This window comes from Mastigoproctus giganteus, chromosome 1, assembly GCF_048544385.1.
Source record: "Mastigoproctus giganteus isolate SK-2022 chromosome 1, ASM4854438v1, whole genome shotgun sequence".
Classification (NCBI taxonomy): Eukaryota; Metazoa; Arthropoda; class Arachnida; order Uropygi; family Thelyphonidae; genus Mastigoproctus; species Mastigoproctus giganteus.
The window spans coordinates 47,278,633-47,297,473 of NC_143575.1; the positions used below are offsets into that span (position 1 = coordinate 47,278,633).

General features: G+C 36.7%; 1 protein-coding gene across 1 annotated transcript in view; it reads right to left on the reverse strand.

Moving 5' to 3' along the window:
- Positions 1-5,768: 5,768 nt before the first annotated feature.
- LOC150090766 (putative polypeptide N-acetylgalactosaminyltransferase 9) overlaps positions 5,769-18,841 on the reverse strand; it is a 134,596-nt gene continuing 121,523 nt past the window's right edge. The window contains exons 9-10 of the mRNA XM_090371424.1: positions 15,775-15,900; positions 5,769-5,945 (exon numbers count right to left, since the gene is read on the reverse strand). Of these exons, the coding sequence (XP_090227550.1) occupies positions 5,796-5,945; positions 15,775-15,900 (276 nt within the window). The 3' untranslated portion in view covers positions 5,769-5,795. The remainder of the gene's footprint in view (positions 5,946-15,774; positions 15,901-18,841) is intronic.

The following is an 18,841-nucleotide window of genomic DNA, read 5'->3' on the forward strand; positions in this document are numbered from 1 at the left end:
TCACCATTTCAGCCATCTTTTTATCCTGAGGAAGCATTACTGTCACTCTTAAATGAAACTTTTTATTTCGAACTGAACTACTAATGAGCAACTTGCAAGGTTAGAATAATGAAATCTTGTGTAACCTTACCTTTTAGCAAAAGGCCAAACCTAGTATATGCAGTTGTGCATAATTACGAGGTTTGGTCATTCCATTTCATGGCAAGAAAAACATGAGGTTTGGTTTGGCTTGGCTTAGTTGAAATTACAGCAAAATAACAAAAGACAAGCACACAAGGTTTGGTCATTAGATGGGAAAACATATGGGCTATAGAAAAAGCCAAAAACTAATATTTTTGCAAAAATTGGATTACAAGGTTTGGAAGTGTTATCAATGATATGTTGCCTTCCATTTTTACGAGAGATCCTGAAACCTCATTTTGCTAGGCACAGGCGGTTATGGTTTTCTAGATACAGTAGTTATTTGGGTCCATAGGGTCCTTGCCAGGTTTTGGGGAAAAAAGAACTGTCATGTGATGCCATTATCTAGAAACTCTTCCTCCGTATAGATTCTATTGTACATAAAGAGTATACTGTAGGCAATAGTTGCTTGCCTCTGCAAGCAACTATTGCAACTATCATATTATAGATGCAGTCTGGTCCTTCGTTGCTTTGCAATAGCACTTTATCTGTTCTGATATGTTAAATATTGGGTTCTATACATTTTGTGGATAAATTCAGGCGTATAGTTCTTATACCCCTGGAACTTTAGTGGACAGGACAGAGGCAGATATTTTAGTGAAAGTTTCACCTGAGACATTTGCTATATCTCCAGGTTTAGCTATATGTTGCCCTGACTAACTGATAACTGGGTTTGTTAAATTTTGGTATCTGTTCATTTTTTGTATTCCATATTATATTAGTATTGGTGGTTCTATTAATTGGAGGCTTGAAGCGGCAAAACCCATATTTAGTCTCCAGAGCTAAGCAGCGGCTGCTAATATGGATGATGTCTTTTGGGCATCATGGTGAAATTCAACATTCCTTACATTTTGAGGGTACAGCTCTAAAACAGTATTCACAAGCTGAACACCTCAACAGTCCACTGAACTGTACCTGCTGGTAACTCTCTAGGTGGCATCTGGATCAGCTAGTAATAATCTCACTGTCTCTACTCTGCTGGCTAGTGATTGGTAGGTCAGGTGGTGTGTGTGGGAGGGACACCACATTGTTGAAGCCACATTACGTCACAATGAGTGCATTCTCTCCATATCCAAAAATTTCATTAATTCATACATACGTTCCCCTCCACTTTTACTTTTTACTGAATGGATCATGATAAGAACAAACTTATCTGTAAAAAAATCCAAACCTTCCAAAAACTTCCTCATTAGTTTCATAAATACATGAGGTGTCAGTTCCAGTCTCAAAGATATCACGCTACAGTCTGCCAAGCTCCACTTAATTTTTCTGACATTCTTAATTATCAGTTGCCCTAACTATTTGCTCCGCAATTCCTTTCGCTTCAGAGTTGGTACTTATGCATATGTCCACCCTGATATTCCTTTTCAGAGACTTCTGAAAAGGAATATCTGTAAAATATCTCTAAAATATCTACTCTGTCTAGAATATCTGTAACATATGCACCTAGAAACTTTGTGCAACTAGGAAATTGAAGTTTCTAGTTGCACAAACCCAACTAGTTGAGATGCTGAGGCTTTCAATTACTAATGACTTTACACAGCATGTTCATTTATTTACCAGCATACCAGACAGCAGTAACCACACACCCTTGATCTTGTTCTTACCAACAACCTTTATAATCAAAATCTCATGCTTGTTGTTTGGAATTACAGGAATGCAAAATGGGATAACTTTCAAGATTTATATCCTTCTTTTCCTTGGTTAGATTACTGTTTTAAATCTTCTGATCCCAATGTTTGCTCAGATCACATCAGTGAAATTATTCTTATAGGGATGGAATCCTTTATTCTGCATTCCATCCTAAAATCTTGTGTTATCTACTATCTAAACTTCAGTTTTCCAGTAAATGTGCTAAGGCTGTTCCAGATAAGAATGTTGCAATTGGCATGCATCCAAATCTTCAGATTCATTTTCTGCCTACACTAAAGCTTGCAACAATTGTAAAGCAGTTATTAATCAGTACAAACAAGAACAGGCTAAGAGTAGAAAACTTCTTTTCCACACAATAGTTAAGTATTCTGGTCTCTTGCCAAAGCTACTGCCACTTTTGCCCATCATACTCCCATCTCTATTAAAACCTGATAGTTCTATTGCATCCTCTAAAGACAAAGCCCTCTTACTAGTGTCCTAATTTTCTTCAAACTGTTCTGTGGACAATCTTTGCAATCCACCTCCTGAAAAACTCAGTACATTCCACTCAGTCAGTACCTTCCATGGCCTTCCAACAGAAGGTTATGAATTTTGAACAATACTGATACCAAGAAAGCTTTTGATAGTATTTCCTTCTGCTTAGAAATTTGTCCATATCCAGCCATCCCTCCCTCCCTTCCTTCCAGTTTTTCCTCATTGCAGTTAACTCCAATCTTTCCAAAGTATTTGGAAAAATTCATCAAATGCCAACTCAAACTATCTCAAAACCTTCCATCTGATTAATGATCACTTAATTATGCATTCTGTTAGTATTGATCCACTCATAAAATATTGGCTTGTTATTCAATTTTGGAAAAAACTGTATGCAAAAATACTAAAGGTTGAAATTTAATCATGTTCAGCAAATGAATGAATCTTGATTTTCTTCATCAGCTGGATCCATCTTTAAACCAGTCATTGCTGTTGACATTTCTAAGGCAGATCAGATCTGCCAGAAAGTTCTTCAAAACAAGCTCTATCTTATGGGCTGCCAACTGATTTTTACAACTGAGTCAGTTTTCTCTCTGGCTGCAAATGATTTTAGATGGCTTTCTGTCTTCTAACTTCTCCACTAATGCTGGTGTTCCCTAAAGTGCAGTTCTTTCGCCCACAACTGTATGTAGGCACCTCCGTAGCCAGTTGGGAAGGAGCAGCAGTGCGTAGCACACGCTTCTTGATTAGACCGGGGTTTGAGCCCGTCACCACCAAATACGGAGGATGCGGAAAGGTCAGGGAATGACCACCGCATATCCCGGAGCAATATGGCCTTAGTTGCTAATGCTCCTAAAAAAAAAAAACCAAATAACAAATAACACCTGTATGTATATTAGTGACCTCCTTCCTCTGATTGCAAATCCTATCTACAGTTATGCTGATGATAGTACTCTATATTCTACGTTACAGTTTGAGATGACTTGCCCAACAAACAGCTTCTCACCTCTAAGAAGACTTAACTTCAATCCTTCTGAAACTCAGTACTGTCTTATTTCTTACAAAAAAAGAATGCACTGCTCCTGTGCTCATCTTCAATGACTACTGAAATTTTAATCTCTCTTGGTATAAGCACATCACAAATATTGCTTCCTCTGCATTAAAAATACTGGACTTTTTTCTAAACAACTATACAAATCTGCCTACATAGAATATTGTTCTCTATTATATAAAGATGGTGTAATTTAGAAAGATCAAACTAAATAAAAAAGACAGATTCTCCAATGTAAATTGGAGACTGGTAGCTATGTAAATGTAAAATTGGCATTAGTAGAGGCATACAATGCAAGAAAGCAAGCTTATGCAGCATCAGCCAAAAAAAAAAAAAACCCTCCCATTTCACCCCTCCATTCATTCCAAATGCCTGTCCAGCTCAGCCTTAAATTTATTTAGGCTATCAGCTTCCACAACAAAAGATGGAAGTCTCTTCCACCAATCAACTACCCGCTGGCTAAAGGCAAATTTCCGCACATCTATTCTACAACTATCTTTCCTCAGTTTGAAATGTGCCCCCCTCCGGTTCTTAGACTGAGCAAGAGGAAGAATCTCATCAGCATTCAGCTTGCTCAACCCATCCAAGGCCTTATACACCTCAATCAGATCACCTTGCAGGTGCCTACTCTCCAGAACTTAAGCCTTTCTTGGTAAGAGCATCCCTTTGTACTCGTTCTAGCAATCTTCTCTACATCCTTCCTAAAATGAGGCCTCCAGACCTGTACACAGTACTCTAGGTGTAGCCTGATCATTGCCTTGTATAATGGGATAATCACCTCCCTGTCCCTGCTAGCAAAATTCCTATATATCATTGACAAGGCTCCATGGCCTGCACTGGCAGCCCATCTGCACTGCTCAGCAAACTTCATATTTGACTGCACAATTACCCCCCAGGTTTTTTCACTTTCCACTTCCCTGAGTGTAGTACCACACACAGTTGGTATTTCTCTTTGGTTATTGCTATCCATATGCAGTACTTTTCAGCCCATTTTCCCAACTTATCTAGATCCAGTTGGAGTAGCATACTGTTGTTAACAACCCTGCCAACCTTTGTATCATCTCTGCAAACTTGGACATTAAACCTGATATACCTTCATTTTTTTTTTTTGCTGGTGCAGAAAAGGCCTTAGGCTTCCTTGCACAATATGGCTAATAATAACAGTGGAAGCTATTTGAAGCAGGAACTAAAATTATAGTATATCAAAAATGTCAGTGTTTTTGAAATATTTCATTATGGAATAAGGTATGTGTTTCTGTAAAGATAATAGTAGTCTTCTGAATAAACTGGACATTTAAACTCAAAATTAATTTTAAAAGCAGTCTCCATGTGATGGAAATGCATTCTCATCAATTCCTCTATGTTAAGCTGTTCAGTTGAAAGAAACATAAAAGTGTGTCCTAGATCCTGAGTGCAATAATGTACCAATGCTTGGAACATGTGTGGTGATTGTGGGATAATCAGATTACTCAATTGTCTATAGGGAGGTTTCACAAAATACCATTATTTTCTATGTTTGAGGAACAGTTGTGCAACAGAAAATCATATTTTGCGGAATGTGTGAAAAGAGGGAGGAAATTTTACCAAGGAGAAGTAATATAAAGTATGTTCTACTGGTTGAACCAAAAAAGATTCTTCTTCCACCTTTGCAGATGAAGCTTGAATTTATGAATAATTTGTTAAGGAAGTGGATCCTGCTACTTAAGGAAAGTGCTTCCCAATTTATCAAATGCAAAATTGCAAGGAGTAATTTTCAGTAGTCTTCCAATAAAGAAACTCAATAATGATGTATCTGAAACAAAGCTACAGGATACTGAACTAGCAGCCTAGTGATCATTTAAAGCAGTTGTGCATGGGTTTCTTGTAAGAAGGAAAGAAAATAATTATGGATTTCCAGTGTCAACTTTATTGCAATATAATAAAGATTGTGGGTTTATTAAGATATTTCTTGCCAAATGTCTTTAAAAATTCATTTTCTTCAGAATTTGGGAGAGATAAGTGACAAGCAAGGAGAATGCTTTTATCAGGTCATATCAACAATGGAAAAGCAGTACCAAGGTCACTGGGATATTGTCATGATGAGAAATTGCTGCTCATTTCTTAAGAGAGAGAGAGAAAACAAAATGGACTATACCAAAAACTCTGAATGGCAAATATTGCTAAGGAAATAAAATGTATGTAGTACATTATGTTTGATTAAAGTAATTTAAAATGAATGAGACTCCTCATTTTTAAGAGAGCATATGTATCATTGTGATATTTAAAATTGATTGTTCATTACTGAAATTTTAGTGTATCTTTCAATGGAGATGTGGTAAAGACAATTTTGGTATTTTTGGAATCAGTAGATCAATTTCCTTTATAATCTGCAACTTTGGCTCTGGAGGGTGGGTTTTTTTTTTTTTTTCGTCAATGTTATTACAACAAATCCAAATACAACTTAGAAAATAACATCTGCATTCACAGTGTTATTATTCTGAAATATCCACTTCTGTCGGACACTGGATGTACAAGTGTTCAATATCACATATATCTTGTTTTCTGTTATCTCTAAACACCTTCCACTTCTGCTCTCCCGAAGAGAATGAACCTGTGGTGAGGGAAAAAAAAACAAAAAAAAGCTTAAAGTACTCTGAACTCATAAATAAAATATATATGAATGTGTTGTTTCATAGTATTTACTTTATGTCACTGAAGTTTACTCATATTATTCTGATCAGAAAGACAATGACTACCCATTTTTTCTTCTGCCTAGAACATAAATAAATCTTTAATGTAAAAATAAATAATTTTGCAAATGAGCTTAGATAATATATATATATATAACCAATTTCTCTAACACACTAACCACTAATCTCTTATCGTTTGGTCACTGGTGGCACTGCTCCTGCCTCCACGTGGCGGGGCTGGTAATCTGAGTATAATCCAATACTCAGGGCAAAAAGGAGCAATTATGGATCCATTAATATCACCAACTGTAGAGCCAATGTGCTCACATGAACTTGAGTCATCTCAAGCAAAAAGAATCAAAAATGATGATTCTTCACATGACCTACCTTCTTTTTTAATTTTACACTCGTTATCAACGAAACCTCTTAGTAGCTTATCGCCATTTCTTGTGCAGAAAAGCATAGAGGCTGTAGCAGATACTCCCAAAATTGTCAAACGCCTTCGCTCAGGAGATCTTATAGAGACTTCCAATCCCAGTCATTCTAGACAACTGAAGCAAACAACCTTCGGAGGCCTTCCCATTTCGGTAACCCCGCACAGAACTTTAAACACCTCAAAGGGAATCATCTCGGAATGGGACCTCCTTAATGTTTCCGAGGAAGAAATTGCCGAAGAACTTAAGGCACAACGTGTTGTCGGTGCTAAGAGAATTATGACCAAATAAGATGGTGTCCTTACACCCACAAGAAATGTTATCCTTACCTTCAGCAGTCCGAATCTCCCAGAATCAGTAAAAGCTGGCTACCTTTCCTGTAAGATCCGACCATATATACCAAATCCACTTAGATGCTTTAAATGCCAGAAGTATGGTCATTCTCAAACAGCATGCCAAGGTAAGACAATCTCTCCCCTGTGTGGCTCATCAGACCACTCCCAAACTGAATGTACAGCAGCAACGCCAAAGTGTCCCAATTGCCAGGGTACTCACCCCGCATATTCTAGAACTTGCGAATTATGGAAAATGGGAAAGAAAATAATGAAGTACAAGGTAGAGAAAAATGTATCATACCAAGAGGCACGTAAACAGATATTAAATGTGATGCCTGCCAAAACATATTCCAATGCAGTCAAAAACACTGAAGAATTTTCAACACAGACTTATATTACTATTCCTCCTAAATTATCTCTTGCTCAATGGGCTAGTCCATCCTTGCGGATGGTGAGACACTGACAGCAACAGAGACAAAGAGTCCATCAAATTGTACTAATACAAAGCCATCCAAGTCACAACAAGACGTTTCCAACTCAGGCACATGTGTACGATGAGCATCTTTCACAAAATAAACCAACTGAATGAAAATATGGAAATCGATGAGAAGTTAGATAATGATGATGCTGTGCTCCTGCTTCATGCTGATGATGAGATGGATATTACTCACCCAGTCTTTTCAAAATGAGAGAAATATAAACAGGATCGAGGGAAAAACAAATGATAAGACCAATCCACTTAACCTAAACCCAAGTAATGCAGAAAATTATTCAATGGAATTGTAGAGGACTAAGAAGCAATCTTGACGAATTAAAATACTTAATGCACCTGCATGTATTTGTCTACAGGAAACTTATTTATCATCAAATTATACGTTATACAGACATGACAGATGTTCTGAGTCTCCGGCAAGGGGTGGAGTAGCAATATTAGTTCGTAATAATGTACCATCGAAACCTGTTCAGCTTTCCACTAATCTAGAAGCAGTAGCCATTCGTATTGTTCTTGAAATTAATCTCACTCTTATCTCCATTTATATTCCGCCAAACGTTTCATGTTCCATTGCAGAAATTGACAATTTACTTAATCAACTGCCCCTGTATGCTTTCTAGGTGATCTAAATGCTCATCATCCTTTGTGGGGTTCTCCGAACATAGATCATAGAGAGAGGATGATCGAAACTGTACTTGATAACCATCACTTAACACTACTGAATACCGGTGTGCATACTTATATCTACTTGCCTACAGGTTCTAGCTCTGCTCTGGATCTGTCCATATGTTCCTCGTCCGTTAATCCTAGCTTTGATTGGACAGTATTAACTGACCTTCACAACAGTGATCACTTTCCTATAATTTGCAAAATACAGACGGATACAAACTATACATCTAACCAAAGAATTACGTGGAATTTTCACCGAGCTAACTGGGAGAAGTTTTCGAAAACAGTGCAATCTGATAACCATTTTATTCTTACTGCATCTATTAATAATGTCACTAGACATATAGTAGAAGAACTACTTGGAGCTGCTGCCAGCGTAATACCGAAAGTAAAACTTACGAAACAAAGATATAATAGTTGGACAAGGGATTGCTTTCTTGCCAAAAGAAAACAAAACAAAGCTTGGAACATTTTTCGCCAAAATGCTACAATGGAGAACCTTATAAACTATAAATGGCTGAAGCACGCAGAATTCGTAGAAAAGCTAAACCGGATGCGTGGATTCGATTCAGTTCTACCATCTGCAGAAACACTGACCCCAGAATAATTTGGAGAAAGATCCGTATCCTCAGTGGAAAGTGTCAACAAACCAAAGCCCCAATCCTATCCTGGAAAGGAATAGATATTTTTTCTCCAACTGATATTGCAGAGGCATTAGCAGAAACCTTTGCAGTCACTTCATCATCTCAATCTTACGAAGACTCGTTTAGACGCAAAAAAATGTCTGTGGAAAAATATAAAATTAACTTTGTTACAAAGCAATCTTATTCTTATAACCTTCCGTTCACTATGAATGAACTCAACGAACCTCTCCAGAATTCTAAAAATAGTTCTGCGCTGGACCAGATGGCATTTTCTACATAATGCTTTGCCACCTCAACTCAAACTCTATACTACTGAAATTTTACAATAGAATCTTTGAGGAGAATGTTTACCCTGATATATGGCCATCAGTCAGTTGTGGTAGCCATAGCGAAACCCGGGAAAGATGCTGCCTCCCCCAATAGTTATTGTCCTATATCTTTGACCAGCTGTTTAGGAAAGATAATAGAAAAGATGGTTCACAAGAGACGCCTAGATTGTTGAAGATCAAGATGCTATAACATGCCATCAATTTGGTTTCCGCCGTAACAGGTGTACAACTGATGTTCACATCAAGCTGAAGCTCACATTCGAAATGCTTTTCTTAAAAAACAGCACACGGTAATGATAACTTTCGATATTACCAAAGCATTCGATACAACCTGGAGATATGGAATCCTCCAAGACTTATACAAACTTGGACTGAGAGGTAACCTGCCTAGATTCATTCAGAATTTTCTTCACCTCAGGACCTTTCAAGTAAGATTCCAAAATGAGCTGTCCAAAATTCACACGCAAGAAGGAGTACCTCAGGGATTGATTTTAAGTGCCACACTCTTTGCGTTACGTACCAGTAGCATTATAAGAGACATCCCAGCCACGGTAGAAGTTTATATGTATGCAGATGATCTTGCTATTTCCTGTCAATCGTCGAACATGGCTACCATTGAAAGACAACTACAGATAGCAATAAACAAAATTGAAACTTGGACAGAAAGCAACGGCTATTAATTAACCGAGGGGAAAACAGCAGCAATACACTTCTGTAAATTACGATCGCTTCATCCGGAACCTGTATTAAAACTGAAAGACAGAGAAATACCGATGACAGACTCCATAAGATTATTGGGTCTGAATTTAGACACCAAATTAAATTTTCGTAAACATGTAACCTATCTACGAACTATGTGCCTCCAGAAACTAAACATCCTTCGTGCAGTATCCTCAACATCTTGGGGTTCTGACAGACAGTCATTGCTGAATTTATATCGTGCTCTAATCCGGTCACGAATAGACTATGGAGCTATAGTATATGCATCAGCTAAAAACAGCATCTTACGGTCTGTGAACACCATTCAGAACAGTGCCCTTCAATCAGCACTAGGCGCTTACAGAACCTCGCCAGTACAGAGCTTGTATATAGAAGCACATGACCCTCCGCTTTATCTTAGAAGACAACGCCTACTCTGCCAACACACTGCCAAAATAAAAAGCTTTCCAACTCACCCCTGTTGGGTATACCTCAACCAACCTTTATGGCCAACACTTTATGAATCCAAGCCTAATGAACCCAGACCTGCTGGGATTCGTCTTCAAGAAATAATACAAAAGTGGAAACTCAATTTCAATAAAATTGCGGAAAGTGCAAATATGCCTTTACCTCCATGGAATAGACATTATATAAACATTGATCTTTACTTCACTCAGTGGCCAAAAAATACCATTCCATTATGTAATATCTGACAGTTGCATGCCAACTATACTTCGCAACACACTGGGAAACTCATAATCTATACGGATGGCTCTAAGTCACAATCACATGTAGGTGCAGCAGCTGTGTTCCCTTCACATGTAATTTCAAAATCCCTTCCAGTTGAGTGCAGCATCCTATCTGCAGAACTGTATGCTATCCAGCTTGCATTAAGTGAAATATGTCAATAGTCATCCCTCTCTGTCTTAATATATACTGATTCTCTCAGTGCTATCTCAGCCATACAGGATATACAACATTCTCACCATCCCCTTCTACAAGAAATTAGCTTTCTTATCTACAGATGTCAAAAAAAAAAAACCACTCTGAAATAACTCTTTTTTGGATTCCAGGACATTCTGGAATAGAAGGCAATGAAAAAGCAGACAATGCAGCCAAGTCAGCATCAGAACTATCAAATGAAACAATGATAGTACCATACATTGATTTCAGACCAATTATTATTAGAGCAAGTGATGATGAATGGACTCAAATATGGGGAAATTAAACTAATAATAAACTCCAAGAAATAAAACCGAATCCAGAAATATGGAAATCAAGCATCAGAAAGGGTCGCAAAGAAGAAGTAATGCTTGCGAGATTACGAATTGGCCACACTCACCTTACACATTATCATCTACTAGCTAATGCGAATCCCCCTCTCTGTTTTCAATGCCAAGTTCAGCTTAGTGTCAAACACATCCTATTAGTATGCCCGCACTTCAGAAATTCCAGACTACTTTGCTTCCAAAGTCTATGTAATAACCAGAATCCACCTACCGTACAACAGATATTAGATAATTCTGCAAATCTAGAGGAACTGTTTAATTTCATTTGGAAAATCCGATTTGACAAACGAATCTGAAAATAGTCACAAAAAAAAAAAAAAAAACTGGTTACATTGAAGAATCTTGGCCTTGATGCCCTTGTGTCTTAAAACCCTTAATCAATAACAATCCTCACTAACAGAAGATATATTGTGAATGATGGAAGTGATCACAGAATGGTAAGATGCACACGATACAGATGTAAGAAAAGACTGACTCGAATAAATAATACAAAGGTTTTTGAGATAAGAGAAGATGAGAAAAAGCAGTATGTACTAGAACTTAAGAACAAGTTTGAACATCTGAAGACCTTTCAGGACCAAGATATCGATGAGGAATACAACAATTTTCTGAAAGTGATAAAGCCCAAGAAACCTATAGGTAAAAAGAAATCCACAGAAGGAAAAATTAGTCAAGAAACACTTGTCATGATGAACTGAAGACGACAAATGAAAAGCAAGATAAACACTGACAAGAACAAAATTTAGTATACTGAAGTCATTAGAAAGAGACTCAGGGAGGACATGAGAAGATTTAACATAAGAAAAGTAGAATAAGCATTAAGGGAAAACAAATGACTTAAATCAGCAGTTATGAGCACTAATATAGAAAGACAAATGATACTGAAACTGAAGAATACCGATGGTGTACTTATAAATAGCAGAGGAGACATAATTCAAATAGCAGAAAACTACTATAAAGAATTATATAAGCGAGGAAATGATACAAGCAGTGGGGAAGATAGATCACAAATTAGCAACACATACAACATACTCAATATCCTTCCCGATGAGGTAGAACATGCATTGAAGAATCAGAAAGCCACGGGTGAAGATGAAGTTACTCTAGAGTTGTTAAAATTAGGAGGAAGAGACATGACACAGAAACTGGTGAGATTCTTCACAAAATACATTAGGAAAGGCATGTGATGCCTAAGGAGTGGAATAATGCAATCATACTTTTGCTGCATAAGAAAGGAGATAAACCGGAAATTATAGACCAATTAATTTGTTGTCCCACATCTACAAGTTGTTCACAAGGGTCGTTACTAACAGATTAGAAAGAATACTTAATGAGAATCAACCGAAAGAGCAAGCAAGCTAGCGTTAGTACAGGATTCTCAGCTATGGATCACCTTCATGTAATATCACAGCTAAATGGAGAAAGCAAATGAATATAAAACATCATTATGCCTGGCATTTGTGGATTATGAAAAGGCATGACTCCATACAGCACAAGGCAATGTTTCGGGCACTGGAAAGCCAAGGCACAGATATCTCATACATTATGATTTTGAAGAAAATATATAAGAATGCTACCTCCTTTATTAGACTAGACAAAGACAGTAGTAAATTTAAAATTCAGAAAGGAGTTCAAAAGGGGAGACAATATCTCCAAAATTGTTTACTGCTGCCCTTGAAGAAGCCTTCAGAAGATTGGACTGGTCGCAGAAAGGAGTCAATGTGAATGGAGAGTACCTAAACCATTTACAATTTTCAGATGACATTGTGATCATAAGCCACAATCCCAAAAAATTAGAGGAAATCTTAATCAGTTATGCAGAGTTAGGAGTTCAGACTAAAGATGAATATGGCTAAAACAAAAGTAATGATGAACAAGTATGCCATAGAAAGGGATATAACGATTGAAGGAGCAGACATAAGCTACAATCTCAGAATTGAACAATTTTACTACAGTCTCAGAATTGAAAGGGTTTGAGTCATACTCATCTGGGACAAGTCACTAGCTGTAACAATGATAAATGCCTGGAAGTCAAGAGAAGAATAAATTTCAGATGGATGGCATTCAGGAAATATAGTCACATACTTAAAGAGCAATATCCCAATTTCTGAAAGCAATATCTGAAACGTAAAATAATGGGCGCCTCCGTAGCCAGGTGGGAAGGAGTGGCAGTGCATAGCACACGCTTCTTGATTAGAGGTGGGTTCGAGCCCGTCACCACCAAATACGGAGGATGCGGAAAGGTCAGGGAATGACCACCGCATATCCCGGAGCAATATGGCCTTTGTTGCTAATGCTCCTAAAAACCAAAACGACGACAACAACAACATAAAATAATGAACCAATATACTCCCCACCATGACTTATGGAAGTGAAACTTGGGCACTCACCAAAACAATAGAAGACAAGCTGAAACCACACAGCAAAGAATGGAATGAATTATATTAGGAAGAAGACTGTTAGATAAGAAGAGAAACACATGAATTAGGCAGCAAACACAAATAAAGGACATTATTATCAAAACTAACTAAAGAACTGAAATGGTCTTGGGCAGGACACATAGCTCAAAGACATGATGACAGATGGACTAAGAAAATAAAAGAATGGTACCCAAGAGGAGCTAAAATAAAACCTGGAATGGAAGACAACAGAGATGGACATATGAAATTCATGAGTTTGTGGGTAGTAAATGGATGGCCATTACACAAAACAGAAGGAACTGAAAAGTTGCTGGAGAGGTCTTCATCCTGCAGTGGATCGAAAATGGCTGATGATGGATATGTTTAGGTCTACTGTTTCCAAATCTTCCTACTATTGCTTAGAACAAAGAAAAAGAGAAACAGAGGCTTATATAGCCTCTGTTTCTCTTTTAACCAAACCCCAGAATTCCAAGAAATTAATTTAAATGAAGGCAGAGTGAAACAGGCTATGCAAACCTTTGTTTTCTGTTCTAAACTACAGTGGGAAGGTTTGGAAGAGACAGACCAAAAACGTGATTTTAATTTTTAATTCATACCTAATTCCACAATTTCTATAATGACATTATTTGTTACATTCCACTCACCCAGAGGTGTTTCTTTTCATTTTAATAATACTTACATGTTTACTCCTTCCAGTGGGCACACTAGTAGTCAAATGAGCAGATTGCTCTTGCATTGCATGCAAAACAATATATTTTTTGAAAAAAAAAAAAAAAAAGTGGGGGGGGGATAAGAAATAGTTTAAAACGGTGTGCACTTTATATATTATTTATTCTAATAATAAGAACAGATAACTTCTTTAGTAATTGAGTCTCATTATCAAAATAAAGTATTTCCCAGCTAACTCACTTTGAATGCACGGCATCATGGAGCAAGAGAAACCCAAAACTCTACAGAAAAATTATACGTCGGCAAGCATACAATGGAACTTTATAATTCAAAGGAGAAAACATTTTTTTATTTATTATTTTTATTATTATTATCTATAAGTCAAAGTTCTTTGTAAACATGTCATCCTACACTGACGATATTTTGTCTCATCCAACTACTTGTTTTTCCCAGAATATTTTATTTTTACAGTAAGATGTCAGTGTAAAGAATGCCAGAGTAATGAAATATTCAATACATCAAAATCATTTCCAATCAGTTTATTATACATCGTTATGTGAAAATGTTTCATTTTAACTTATATCAGTCTAGTTTGCTTAGCACAATAAAAATTCATGCCACTACAAAAAATAAAATCTCTAAAAATAAAATCCATAAACATTGTGGCATACATTTTTTGATCTTTAGCATCTGGCAGTGCTGCAATGACTTATTAACTGGGCAGTTCATTGTTGTTTGAGATTAGTAGCTTTTGATCTACCTACCTTCCTAAAATTACTTGGAAGTAACTTCAGAAAGGTAAACAGAAAGTAATTTTGGTATTGATGGGGTTGTTTCTGCAGAGTTACATATTTCATGAAACATATAGATGAGGCACCAGTGTTCTTGAAATGACATGTTGTTACAGTTTTGTGTGAAGCCTGTTTATCTTATATCATCAGATAGCTACATTTATTAGGTTTTATAAACTTGAAAATGGAAGAGATTTAGGTTTTCTTTTTTTACAGCAGAATTAAGTTTTGTTTTATTTAAAATAAAAAGCATCAAGTACAAACATTGTACTTGAGCATTGTTAATTCCAGGTGTGTAACAATATAAGTTTCATGTTTTTATGGAAAAAAAAAATATCTGATGACATGAATGAATGTAATTACCAGCTCCAATGTACTTTATCGGGGAATTATTCATAAAGATATTGTTCTTGATTTTGTTAATGTTACAGATATTGTACTTGAATAAATGAATTTTTTTATTGATAAAGAACACACGTAAATGCATTTCTATAAGTTGAATATTTTTTTTATTTTAATATATTTTTAGCCTTACTTAAGCTTGACCTACATAAGTTCCACTGTATATTAGAATTACAATATTCTAGTTCAGCTCAATACAAAATGAATTAACAGGATAAAAACATTAAGTAAGCAATTTTACTACAATCTCGGAATTAATCATCATAAGATTAGTCATACCATTAAATGATATAGTTCCTATATTTGTTAGTTCCCTTGTTTGTATTGAAGAAAGAAAGAATAGATTAAATAAAACAAGCCAATTTCCTTTGGCATTAGTGTGAATATTTTAAAAAATGGAGTTTTTTGTATTATAATAATGAATGTATGTTCAACATAAAAATTGCATATTACAATTTTTCTCTTGAAAAAATGCTGACAATTTAACTCATTTAATTAGAAATTAAACATAACCAGATGCCATTTACTTGGAAAAAAATTCCTATTATTTATAATAAAATTAAATTATAATGTTACCTTTGGATCGTAAATCCAGGCAGTTCTTTCAGATCCACTGCATGGGTATATGATGATATCTTTTCCAATATAAGTTAAACAGTTGTTATCATATCTTATTTCTCCATTGTTACTCAACATCCAAAACTGTAATTAAACCAGTTCCACAAAGTTAAGTGCTATAAAGTAAATCATTCATTCATCCTTCTCTTTCCCAATCATATACACATTTGCATATGTTTTTCTTATAATACTATTCAAGTCTATTTGATATAATTTTTTTTAAATATAATCATCTGTCATTTTTATCTTAAACTACAGAAGAAAACAAAGTTGTCTAAGGATAGACAACTGTACTTAGCGATAGTTTTTTTTTTTGTGGGTTTCTGTTAAATTTTGGTGGTTTTTCTATTTATTTGTCCACTGGAAAGTAAATTTGTTTTAACATTAGCAGTGGCATATGATGCAAAAAAGCAAGCTTATACAGCATCATTCAAAAAAAAAAAAAAAACCCTTCCCATTTCACCTATCCATTCTCTCCAAAAGTCTGTCTTGTTCTTCCTTGAATTTATTTCAGCTATCAACTTCCACAACAACAGATGAAAGTTTGTTCCGATAATCAACCACTCACTGCCTAAAAACAAATTTCCACACATTTATTCTGCAACTGTCTTTCCTCAATTTGAATTTTTGCCCCTTCAAGTGTGTAATGTGAGCAAGGGGAAGAATCTCATCAGCATTGAGCTTGATCAAACCATTCAAAGCCTTAAACACCTCAATCAAATCACCTTGCAGGTGCCTGGTCTCCAGATGCTGCAATTTGTAAAACTGAAGCCTTTCTTGATAAGAGCACCCCTTTGTTCCCCTCACCAATCTTGATGACCTTATCTGTACTCATTCCAGCAGCTCTAGCTCTACATCCTTTCAAACATGAAGCCTCCTGACCTGTATGCAGTTGGCCCATTGCCTAATACAAAGGGATAATCAACCTATCTCTGCTAGAAAAATTCCTGTGTATCATTGACAAAACCACATGGGCTGTCCTGGCAGTGTCTCTCTGCTCAGAGAACTTCATTTTTGACTGCACAATTACCCCCCCCCCAGTTCTTTTTCATGCTGCACTAACCTGAGTACCACACAGTTGTTATGTTACTCTGGAGTTACTGCTACCTATATATAGTACTATTTTTCACTTCAGTTTGTTAAACTTCAGTTGCCACTTCCTGCCCATCTGCCTAACTTTTCTAGATCCTGTTGCCACTTAACTAATCCATGCTGTGTCTGAACTATAACTGCTGTCTTGTCTAGATGATCCTGCATTACTTCTTTAACCAGTGACTCCATTATGCCGACCGGGCTAGCCGAGTGGGTAAAGTACCTGCCCGGCAACCCAAGGTCGCGGGTTCGATTCCCGCCTCGGGCTTGGATCAAAGTACTGCAAAAACCTTGGGAGGTGCAATATGGCCATAGAAGCCGATGCGCCAACAACTACCAAATCAAAAAAAAAAAAAAAAAAAAAAAAAAAAAAGACTCCATTATTTTCCCTGAAACAGAAGTTAAACTAACTGGTTTGTAATTACTTGTCACCCTTTGGGAACTGAAGGTACATTCGCACTTCTGTATGCGGGACCTCACTTGAATCTAAGTATCCTCTCATAATTATGGCTAAGGGTTTGCTTACTTCCTTTGCTGCCTCCCTTCAGTGCGTAGCACACGCTTCTTGATTAGACCGGGGTTCGAGCCCATCACCACCAAATACAGAGGATGCAGAAATGTCAGGGAATGACCACCGCATATTCCCAGAGCAGTATGGCCTTAGTTGCTAATGCTCCTAAAAAAAAAAAAAAAAAAAAACCTCCCTTCATATAATTGGATAGATCTCATCCACACTGGGTGCCTTTCTTATGTTTAACTTCAACAATTTTTCCTCCACTTTGCTCTCAGTTATTACAATATCATTTAGCTCCCCGTTAGAGTTTGATAAGCGTCCACTTCCCAACAATGTCTACATTTAATGTCTTGACCAGCACTTCAAATTCATAAAATTTATTTACTATGCTCCTAGCATTGGTGTACGTGCTAGTATACATGAATCTGTTCTTACTCTTAGTTACCCTAACACAGCCCATGTATTTACTTGTTACATGATCACTCCGAATAGTCCTCGAGATCCCTGAAACTTTGCTTTCCAGGTTGCTACTCACTCCAATAGAAGCAGTGCAAGAATCACTTTCACCTTTGCCTGCAGCTAATTGCTAAGGTAATTTTCCTCGGCAATTTTAATGTTCACAACTCCAGCTGGTTTCCGTTTTCTAGTCACACCAACCAGCTGGTCGAGATGCTGAAGCTTTTGCAATTACTAATGACCTTGCACAGATTGTTCATTTACCTACAAGAATACCGGACAACCCTAACCATACAGTCAACACGCTTGATCTTTTTCTCACAAAAAAACCCTTCTAAGTACACAGTCAAAGTGAGTGGTCCTTTAGGCACCTCAAATCACAACTTGGTGATTGTCTCTTCTCCGGTGGAGCCTTTATCTCATGGCTATTCCCAACCTCTTATTGTTTGGAATTACAAGAATGCAAAATGGGATGACCTGCGAGATTTCTTTTCTTCTTTTCAACTGTTTACTGTTTCAACACTTCTGATGTCAATGTTTGCTCAGATCGTGTCAGTGAAATTATTCTTGTGGGAATGGAATCCTTTATTCAACACTCCACTTTAAAATCTCATCCTTTATCTAAACCAGGCCTGGGCAAACTATGGCCCGCTGCACATTTTTGTGCAGCCCGCAAGCTTTAATGGTATTTTCGAAAAAAGTTTACTTATTTTATGCCTTTTGCGACGCCTTTTTGAAAAATAAATTTGTATATGTAATACATTACAGAATTTGTCAACTCGTAAATCGTTTTACCATCTCTGTATTGTTCAAATTGAGATAGAATTTGAAATTGTGCTCAAACCGGAGCAAGCCAACGGGCGCTTTTATAACGGTATAATTTGAAAAATGTTTAACAGTAACAGAGTTGAAAAATGCTTAACAAGATATAATTTACAATGGAACAAAATGGTCAGCATAACA